This window comes from Oryzias latipes, chromosome 5 (assembly GCF_002234675.1).
Source record: "Oryzias latipes chromosome 5, ASM223467v1".
NCBI lineage: Eukaryota > Metazoa > Chordata > Actinopteri > Beloniformes > Adrianichthyidae > Oryzias > Oryzias latipes.
In genome coordinates this window covers 1,552,437-1,563,108 of record NC_019863.2, presented here as the reverse complement: position 1 = coordinate 1,563,108, position 10,672 = coordinate 1,552,437, and the positions used below count along the sequence as shown (strand labels likewise).

The 10,672-nt window shown below is 40.4% G+C and overlaps 1 protein-coding gene across 1 annotated transcript in view; it reads right to left on the bottom strand.

The window, feature by feature from the left end:
- The window catches only part of LOC111947424 (sarcoplasmic reticulum histidine-rich calcium-binding protein-like), a 7,329-nt gene extending 717 nt beyond the window's left edge, over nucleotides 1-6,612 (bottom strand). Inside the window, exons 1-9 of the mRNA XM_023954663.1 lie at nucleotides 6,307-6,612; nucleotides 3,782-3,851; nucleotides 3,225-3,311; nucleotides 2,878-2,976; nucleotides 2,700-2,807; nucleotides 2,525-2,629; nucleotides 2,350-2,454; nucleotides 1,982-2,095; nucleotides 1,662-1,727 (exon numbers count right to left, since the gene is read on the bottom strand). Of these exons, the coding sequence (XP_023810431.1) occupies nucleotides 1,662-1,727; nucleotides 1,982-2,095; nucleotides 2,350-2,454; nucleotides 2,525-2,629; nucleotides 2,700-2,807; nucleotides 2,878-2,976; nucleotides 3,225-3,311; nucleotides 3,782-3,851; nucleotides 6,307-6,384 (832 nt within the window). The 5' untranslated portion in view covers nucleotides 6,385-6,612. The remainder of the gene's footprint in view (nucleotides 1-1,661; nucleotides 1,728-1,981; nucleotides 2,096-2,349; nucleotides 2,455-2,524; nucleotides 2,630-2,699; nucleotides 2,808-2,877; nucleotides 2,977-3,224; nucleotides 3,312-3,781; nucleotides 3,852-6,306) is intronic.
- Between the last annotated feature and the right edge of the window lie 4,060 nt (nucleotides 6,613-10,672).

The following is a 10,672-nucleotide window of genomic DNA, read 5'->3' as shown; positions in this document are numbered from 1 at the left end:
CGTCACTCAACTGACCGTCGTTGACAATTACCTATGCCTGAATTGTTATACCCGACGTTTGATCTTGGAAATTCCAATCCTTGTGTTTGACTTCTGCCTGCCTGACGCTGACTTAGCTTCATGGATTTATAGCTGTGCTTGACTGTTGTAAAAACTTCCAGGTAATAATCCATTTGGATTCAGCGGACTGCCTGCCTGTTTGTAACACTGTCTACGGTGGTAGTTATGCTCCTGGACTTCTCGCATTAGGTGAAAAATCTGTAAAGTAGTGACATTATATAGAAAACATTTTTTAAAAATACTCTTAAAATACCTTCACCACATGCTTTGAGCACATTTAAACACACATTTAGAATAAGGTGTGATCGCAGCCTGGCTAAGCAGCTCTCCCTTTCTTCAGAAATAGAAGCTTTTCGGGCAGGCAGCACACCACAATGCATTGTTCCACCGCATATTTGCGTTTCAGTGTTCGCAGTTTCACGTATTAGCAAGTTCACAAAAAATATCAGACCATTTAAGACGCTTGTGTGAGACTGTTGTGTCCAAGGAAGGTACCGAGGGAATTTCTGTGGAATGGGGACGGAGATGAGGAGCACTCCGGCCCTTCGGCTTCCCCTCTGACTGCTAAAAAATACTTAATAGCGAGCACCAACTAGTTCCAATGGTTCCTAAGTCACTATAGCCGAAGTTTGTGACCCTGCATGGTGAAATGGCATCAGCTGACTCAGAAGCGGCCAGAAAATATTCTGATAGCTGAGGAAGAAAATCATGGAGAATAATTATCATCTGGATGAATAAATGGTGGATGAACCCGGCCTCTTCTGGAGGAAGCCACGCTCAGAAACACGCTGCTGTCAGACTGACGCGCCATGGCCAACGCTTAAATCTGCAGGACCTCTCGCACTTAACTGATGAAAGAGGAAACATGGTTCCTGGTTTTAAGGCACAGAATGACAGAGAGACAGTCCTAATGTGTGTTATAAATTACACTACGGTCTATTTCTGTGAATAAAATAAAAAACTCTTTATGTTCAGCAATATTCCAATGTTCTTTAATGAATGTTTCACAAAGCATTAAACATGTTTCAGAAGGTTTCTTGATGTGGAAGGATCGGTGACGGGCATTCTTCGGCCGCAGCAGGGGGTGGGGTTGGGGGGTGGTTCTCCGTATTCACGGGTGTGTCTGGTCCCTATGGTCCCTAACCCCAGCGAATATGGGGGGAATACTGGAAATAATTAAAGATCAGTACAGTATTCCCTCCATATTCATGGGAGTAAGGGACTGGAGACACCCAAGAATCCACAGAATCTGCAAATACAGGAAACCACCCCAACCCACTGCGGAAGATTGTCCGTCACCGATCCTTACTCATCAAAAATAGACTGTACCGTACTGTACTTTATAACGCACATTAGGAGAGTCAATCTGTCTCTCTGTGCCTTAATACCAGGAGTATGTTCTTCCTCCTTCATTAGTTAAGTGAGAGCTCTGCATCTCTTCGCCGCGAGGGTGTTCCACGTCCCGCTGTGCCACGGAGGAGAAGTGCTTTACTTCACGTGGGTGTGATCTGATGCACAGAAGTTTACATTCAAATGTATATAATGAATTTTTGTTCTCTCCTCCGAAGATCTTTTTTAAAAGTTAAGATCTCCAATCTTACCTCTTTTCTTTGAAATCAACTTTTTTTTCTTTTGTCCACCATAGCTTGAGACCTGCCCGCCTCCATCTGAGAGAGATGTAATTAATACAGGTCTTAAACTACAGTTAATAACTGAGGTTTTCAAAGCTTAACACACCATCATCATCATCATCGTCATCATCGTCATCGCCACCACGATGTTTCGGTGCATTCCTTTTGGTGTGTCCTTTTTTCTTTCGTCCACCATAGCTTGAGGCCTGCCCGTCTCCATCTAAGAGAAATGTAATTAATACAGGTCTTACTCTACAGTTAATAACTGAGGTTTTCAAAGCTTAACGCACCATCATCGTCATCAACGTCGTCATCATCATCGCCACCACGATATTTCGGTGCTTCCATTATGGTGTCTCCTTTCTTCTTTCGTCCACCAGAGCTTGAGGCCTGCCCGTCTCCATCTAAGAGAGATGTAATTAATACAGGTCTTACACTACAGTTAATAACTGAGGTTTTCAAAGCTTAACGCACCATCATCGTCATCAACGTCGTCATCATCATCGCCACCACGATGTTTCGGTGCTTCCATTATGGTGTCTCCTTTCTTCTTTCGTCCCCCAGAGCTTAAGGCCTGCCAGTCTCCATCTAAGAGAGATGTAATTAATACAGGTCTTAAACTACAGTTAATAACTGAGGTTTTCAAAGCTTAACGCACCATCATCGTCATCATCGTCATCGCCACCATGATGTTTCGGTGCTTCCATTTTGGTGTCTCCTTTTTTCTTTTGTCCACCAGAGCTTGAGACCTGCCCGTCTCCATCTAAGAGAGATGTAATTAATACAGGTCTTAAACTACAGTTAATAACTGAGGTTTTCAAAGCTTAACGCACCATCATCGTCATCATCGTCATCGCCACCATGATGTTTCGGTGCTTCCATTTTGGTGTCTCCTTTTTTCTTTTGTCCACCAGAGCTTGAGACCTGCCCGTCTCCATCTAAGAGAGATGTAATTAATACAGGTCTTAAACTACAGTTAATAACTGAGGTTTTCAAAGCTTAACGCACCATCATCGTCAACGTTATCATCATCGCCTCCACTCTGTTTCGGTGTGTCCCTTTTGGTGTCTCCTTTTTTCTTTCTTCCACCAGAGCTTGAGGCCTGCTCGTCTCCATCTAAGAGAGATGTAATTAATACAGGTCTTACACTACAGTTAATAACTGAGGTTTTACAAGCTTAATGCACCATCATCGCCATCATCATCGCCATCATCATCGCCACCATGATGTTTGAGTGCATCCTTTTTCTTTTTTTCAGCAGAGCTTGAGGCTTGCCTGTTTCCATCTAAGAGAGATGTAATTAATACAGGTCTTAAACTACAGTTAATAACTGAGGTTTTCAAAGCTTAACGCACCATCATCGTCAACGTTATCATCATCGCCTCCACTCTGTTTCGGTGTGTCCCTTTTGGTGTCTCCTTTTTTCTTTCTTCCACCAGAGCTTGAGGCCTGCTCGTCTCCATCTAAGAGAGATGTAATTAATACAGGTCTTACACTACAGTTGATAACTGAGGTTTTACAAGCTTAATGCACCATCATCGCCATAATCATCGCCACCATGATGTTTGAGTTCATCCTTTTTCTTTTTTTCACCAGAGCTTGAGGCTTGCCTGTTTCCATCTGAGAGAGATGTAATTAATACGTTAATACATTATGACCTGATGAGATATAAATCTTGTTTTAGTTCAAATCTTTGTAATATTTTAAAGGCCTAAACCATGCAAAATCTATTTTTAGAGCATTTGTGTTTTAAAATGTTAATTCCTCACTATAAAAAAAACCCAAAATGGTATTTTGATCCATTCACACATTTCCGAGTATTCCTCTAAAAACCTGAACTCTGACAATCAGCCCCTCCTAACCCACGTAAATAAGCGCGTTCTAGCGAACTGACATAGACCAGTGAGAACAGCCCCTTCTAGGCAGAATCTTCGCTGCCAGCACCCCCCTTTGTAGTCTAACACAGACCCACTTTTAGGCCCTTTAATGCTGCTGTATCATTACATGATGACCAGTGGTTATCTGCATCAAATCTACAGAAGGAAGTAAATGTAAAAAGCAAACAAAAAAAATCCAAACATCAGTCTTACCTGATGACATGCATTCTTCAGCTGCTGTATGGCATTCAGTTCGATCAAGATCTGCCATAGCAGCCTCCAACTGCAGGACAGAGAAAAAAAAGGCTAAATCAAATTGTTATTGGCAGCCTGAATTAATATAGGCTGCAAATAAAAAAATACACTTAAACCATGAACTTAATGAAGTGATGAACTTCTTTCAGTTCACCACTCTACTCCCCTCCTGAGGTTTATATTTGGTATATTTAACACATGAAAACAAAGTCAATAGCAGTACATAAAGGTGGACCTGTGGGCCATATGAATTCAGAGGATATCAAAGCTTCATTAGGTTGACAACTAAACAAATAACATAAAAATGTACATACACAAAAAATATTTTTCATCTGCTAAAAAACTGCTGCAAATTCAGTAAAACTAATATAAAATAAAGTGACATCAGGTAAAATTAAAGCCATAAGCGGCGTTGTATGGCCCGCAGATGCAACCCGCCTTCCGCGCCCAACTCTTCGCACCACTGCTGCCCTCACCGCCCTCACTTGCCACATTTGATCAAGTCTAGTCAAAACTGCTTACTCTAATTATTCTAACTATGCTATCTATGCTAATGTAGCTAAAAGTGCTAGCGTAGCTAAAAGTGCTAGCGTAGCAATCAGCGTCATCAACTCTCAGAAAAACACATTGCTCAAAATGCTAATGATGCTAAGTATGCTAGCTATGCTATTTTGGCTAAAGTGCTAGCATTATGATCAGCATCATCAACTCTCTCAGAAAAATATATTACCTAAAATGCTAATTATGCTAACAAGTCTAATGTGGCTACAAGTGCTAGCATAGCGATCGCCATACGTCATAAGATGGTAAAAAACCCACTTTTTTCAAAATGACTGCTTATCTGTTGATTTTATCTCCATAGCAACCATTTTGTGTTTTGGTCGCCTCGGGATGATGAACAGATCGACGTTAGTTTCAGACGAATCGGTAAAAGTAAACTTTTTGTTGTCCTTAGCAACAGTGGTTTTGTGCTAGACACGCCCAGATTCCTTATATGTCCATACCCAGTGTTTTTCAATGTATTCAGTTTCAGGCATGAATGCATGCATTCAAATTTTCACAGTATTCCATTGAGCAACATAAGAGTTATAACAGTGCGCCACTTTGCTAGCTCACCACGTGCACGCCGTTCAAAAACTACAACTTCTAATTCCAACAGCATGCCATTGAAAAGGTTTCAAGATGATCGATGAAAATTCCAACGACAAGTTTATGTTTGAATCCGGTGGTAAAGGTGTTTTTTATGGAAAATTCAAGATGGCGACCTTTTCCAGGGGTCAAAGGTTGAGGAAACTCCAGAGGTGATTGTAGACTTACGCTAGGGAGTTGCGAGTCAAATTTCCTAAAAAAAACAATCGCTTGAAAATAAGTTAATTTTTCCATATTGTGTAAAACGCAAAAATCTCAAAATGGCAGATTTTGGCACAAAATGGCCGCCAAATCATAGGTCATGTCGCCATCAAATAATTAGGCCTATTTGAAATAAAGATATAAATTATCATTCATTGTACATAAATTATGGGAGTCAAATCTACAACAGCTAAACCATGGGTCTGAAAAATCTAAAAAAAATTATTAAATATATAAAAATGAATGAATTTTCAATGTTCACAGTAATTAAACTATCAGAATATAATATTTTTCAATAGAATATATATCAATTTTGATATATTTTAATCTGACAGGAGCACATTCAAGTTCCTTTAAAAATAAAATTGTGTCAAAAAATATCCTACAGCAGTCCATTTATTGGCAGTTGTTATAATGCATTTCTCCCAATTAAGAACTTTTCTTCTAAACAGAAACTGCTGGTTCAACATACGATAAGAGTGTGTTCTTTAAACCTAATCTAAATATAAACAGTTTTGATAATAGATTTAATCATCGTTAATCATCTGACCTGTGCATTTTGGAAAATTGATAAAACCCATAAGGCCTCTTAATTTAGTGTCATGTCAGGTGTGGTTAAAAACAGATTTATTAAACTATTAAGAGATAACCAAAATAACTCTAATATGGTAACAACATGTAACTTACAAACCTATTATTTATGCTCAATAAGAAAAATATTAGGCTACTTAGAAGCTCCATGTAAAAGCTCCTGCTGAAATAAATCAAATAGAACAACTTAAATTCATGACTAAAACTCAAGAAAGATGATTGAGCACCCCCCCCCCCCTTCTCCCATGCACCTGGCTCTTAGCTGTTGCCGTGCAGACTTACTTCTCCTCCCCCACTGGATGAGCTTGTTTGAGCATTTTTGTGAGTTATAAAACTCTCAGTGGGAGAATAAAAAACAAAATAAAGATTCTCAGCTTAAAGAGTCAAATTTTTAACATAAATGAGCTGTTTAAAAGATTTAATAATCTGCATGCCCTGGTTTTCAATCATAGCTTGTTGGGTTTCACTTAAAAATAAAATATAAATTGACAAAAACAAACTATTTAAAAATACAAAAAACATTAAATAAATTGTTTTCTTACCTGTGCCTTTTCATGCCTTATTTCACACTCTCCATGCTGAGTCTGCAACTTCTTGATCCCCTTTTGAAAACGCTCCATCTTGTCACTAAGCAGCTCCCTGCAGGTGTGGACTTTTGCCCTCACTGCTCTCTGGCAAAGCGCTGTGATTGGCTGATTCTGATGGGCCCATTAATTGAGCGGTGGAGGAGGGGTGACACCCTGCTACTTCATGAAGCCTAAAACTCCTCACTGAGTTTCCAGATATTGTTGGCCGTTTTTTCTTTTCAAATTAAATAGATAGATCAGAGGTGCTCACACTTTTTTGGCGTGTGAGCTAATATATATATATATATAAATATATATATATATAAATATATATATATATATATATATATATATATATATATATATATATATATATATATATATATATATATATATATATATATATATATATATATATATATATATTTATTTTCAGAATAAAATACTGTTTAATTAATTAATTAATACTGTTTGCGGGGGTTATGTTTCAAAAAGAACCCATCATGGACAAAATCTGTGAAGTAGAAACCTTTTTTTTAACAATTATTATACAATTGAATACTCTATTATACATTGAAAAGAAAGAAAAAAACATTTTACAGGCTCAAGCATTTGTATCACAAATAAAAGTACTTTAGAAACTTTTTTCAACAAATAACTTCTGTACTGTACTGTCAAATAATAATTTTAATCATCGATGTGAACAGAAGGGTTCAAATTGCAGAGATTAGCACTGCCCACCGCGACCCGAGTAATTGGATTAAATGGGAGAAAATTTAAAATGATTTTGAAAAAAATACAAAGTACAGTGGGACAAAATAGTGACTCAGGTGTATTTCACTGCTCTTCAGACTGAGCCGCTACATCCTGACTCCGCTCTGTAGTGTTTTCTTCTTTTGCAGCCCGCGGTGCTGCAGGTGCTTTTGCTGGTCCACAGAGTTTTTTCGACATTATGGGTTCTGGAGAAACTCCAAATTGCAACAGTATTTGCACGTACGTAATGTAAATTTGGCAAGCTGTTTTACGTACATGTACATATTATACTGCAATTTTATTGACGCACAGATAGAGAAGAAGCGGAGTGACTTTTGAGCCAATCAGAATGCAGAACACCATGCGCAATGCAAATCCGTGAAATAGCAAAACCATGAAAAGTAAACCGCATGATAGCGAGGGATCACTGTATGTATATGTATATATGTATATATGTATATATATATATATATATATATATATATATATATATATATATATATATATATATATATATAGGCCTGGGAGCTTGAGGGTTCTGCGCAGTATTCTAGCTGTTCCTAGCACTGCACTTTTCTAGACTGAGAGGTCTGAGGTGTTTCCAGGTGTCTGTTGTAGCCACTCCTCCAGCTTGGGGGTTACTGTCCCCAGTGCTCCAATTACCACAGGCACCACTGTCACCTTCACTTTCCGTGCTTTCTCCAGTTCTTCTCTGAGTCCCTGGTATTTCTCCAGTTTTTCATGCTCCTTCTTCCTGATGTTCCCATTGCTTGGCACTGCCACATCCACCACAACGGTTTTCCTCTGTTCTTTATCCACCACTACAATGTCTGGTTGGTTCGCCATTACCATTCTATCAGTCTGGATCTGGAAGTCCCACTGGATCTTTGCCCTCTCATTCTCTACCACCTTCGGGGCTGTTTCCCATTTTGACCTTGGGGTTTCCAGTTCATATTCTGCACACATGTTCCTGTATATTATTCCAGCCACTAGATTGTGGCGCTCCATGTATGCTTTACCTGCCAGCATCTTACACCCTGCAGTTATGTGCTGGATTGTTTCAGGCGCCTCTTTGCACAGCCTACACCTTGGGTCTGGTCTGGTGTGGTAGATCTGAACCTCTATAGGTCTTACTTAGAAGCCAGCACAATGGCAAAAATAAGACCCAGGCAATAAACAGCTACGCACTGCCATTTATCAGATACCCTGCAGGAATAATAAGATGGCCAAAGGAAGAGATACAGACCACGGATGTTAAAACATGAAAGCTCCTCACCATGCATGGAGGGTTCCATCCCAAATCCAGCACCCTGAGACTGTATGCTAGCTGCAAGGAAGAAGACCGAAGACTAGTGAGCGTAGAAGCCACTATCCAGGATGAAACATCCAAGATGCATGAGTACATCAAGCTCAAGGCCCCAACTGACAGTGTGCTCAGTGAATGTCTCAGGCAATGGAGAGCATAGGATACAGTGCTGGAGGACAGATCCTCATGGGAGGACAAACCCCTGCATGGGATGTACCACCGGACAATAACTGAAGTAGCTGACATCAAGAAGTCCTCCCAATGGCAAGAAAGGGCTGGCCTACAGGACAGCACTGAAGCACTCATCCTGGCAGCTCAGGAAAAAGCTCTGAGCAGCAGAGCCATAGAGGCTCAGATCTACCACACCAGACAAGACCCAAGGTGTAGATCTACCACACCAGACCAGACCCACGGTGTAGGCTGTGCAAAGAGGCGCCTGAAGCAATCCAGCACATAACTTCAGGGTGTAAGATGTTGACTGGGAAAGCATACATGGAGCGCCACAATCAAGTGGCTGGAATAATATACAGGAACATGTGTGCAGAATATGGACTGGAAACCCCAAGGTCAAAATGGGAGAAACCTCCAAAGGTGATAGAGAATTAGAGGGCAAAGATCCAGTGGGACTTCCAGATCCAGACTGATAGGATGGTAATGGCGAACCAACCAGACATTGTAGTGGTGGATAAAGAACGGATGAAAGCCGTTGTGGTGGATGTGGCAGTGCCAAGCGATGGAAATATCAGGAAGAAGGAACATGAACATGCTGTAAACCGTGTTTTGGGGGGAGCATGGCATTTCTAAAGGACTGCTGGCACCGTTGGAAGCGTGTGCCGCGGAAAAAACTGCTTCCTCTGTGAGCTCAGGTCCATCAGGGGGGAACTGTGGAGCAGGCAGCAGGAGGAGACGTATGTGCAGTGACATATGTATCAGAGGTTGTTCGATTGGCTGTTCTGCATGTCAATCAAGTCCCATACTTCTTGGAGGATTTTGATTTTCTGACTGATTATTTAGAAATATATTTTTTATTTATCTTTGGTGGTCTGCGAGCTACCCTCATGTCCTTGAAGATAGACCCGTCGATCGCAATCGACGTAATGAGCAACCCTGAGATAGAGATAGACATACAGATATATGGTCAGATAGATAGATATATAGTCAGACAGACAGATAAATAGAGAGACAGACAGACAGACAGACATTAAAAAATGTAGGCCTAAGTAAGTAATAAATATATATAAAGAGTAAGGGTAAAGGGGCTGCTTCTGAGTCACTCTCAGTCCAATACTAGCTTGGGTTACACGTGCAAAATGTCTTTGATTGGATCTAAAATCGTATTACATATGAACATGAGCCTATGTACATGTAATGTACATGGGACCAGAAAAACTTTATCTGATAATAACAATCGTTTACCTATGCCACATTTTTGATCGGAATAAATCATTTTGACATGAGCAGAACTGTCAAATACCGTAATAATGTAAACGACTGTAGAAGAAGAAATTGGAGTTCCGTTGTAAACAAACAAAACTGCAGCATAGAGCAAGATGATCTTCTAAACATTCTTTTATTATTGTTGTGATTTTAATTAAGGGCCATTTTATTATGTGCAGCCAGTGCTTTATTCTTGGAAGCACAGACCCAGAAGAAGGGTTAGGATTAGGTTAGTACGTGCTAACAGCATTTAGCCTAGGATGTACTTAAAACCTATGCGGTCAATGCCACAATGTGCTTCTTGGCTGCACTTAAATATGTGGGAATAACATCAGCCATTATTTTGTCTGGACACGAATGGTAACACAAATCCACATGATTCTTTGCACGGTTTCTCAGGACTGTGCGTAGTGAAATTTCTTAATTCAAGTGCCACCTCCACCAGCTCACACACCATCTCAAAGCCGCTCCTCTGCTCTGAGACACAGTTCCCCTGGGAGACACAGTTTTCCTGAGTCCGGCAGCTCGATCATGCAGAGCATGACAGTGTGCAGTGCACACGGTAACAAAGCACTTTTCCCTGCTCACACATAAGAAGCTATGAGTCTGTCTGCTCTGCTCAGAGACATGGTTAGCAAACTCAGAGCAGCCAGTCGGTCCTCTTTGCGCTCCAAAGCCTCCTCTGGAGCGCCACACCGTCTTTGCACGACGTAAAAGCCAGTGCAGAAGTGAACCACAATAGTAATTAATTGTTTGTATGCAATTGGCATAACCCACCTATCTCAAGGAAATTTTTATCCGAATGAGTCTGATCGGGTCAGAGTATTTGGCGTGTTTACATGACGC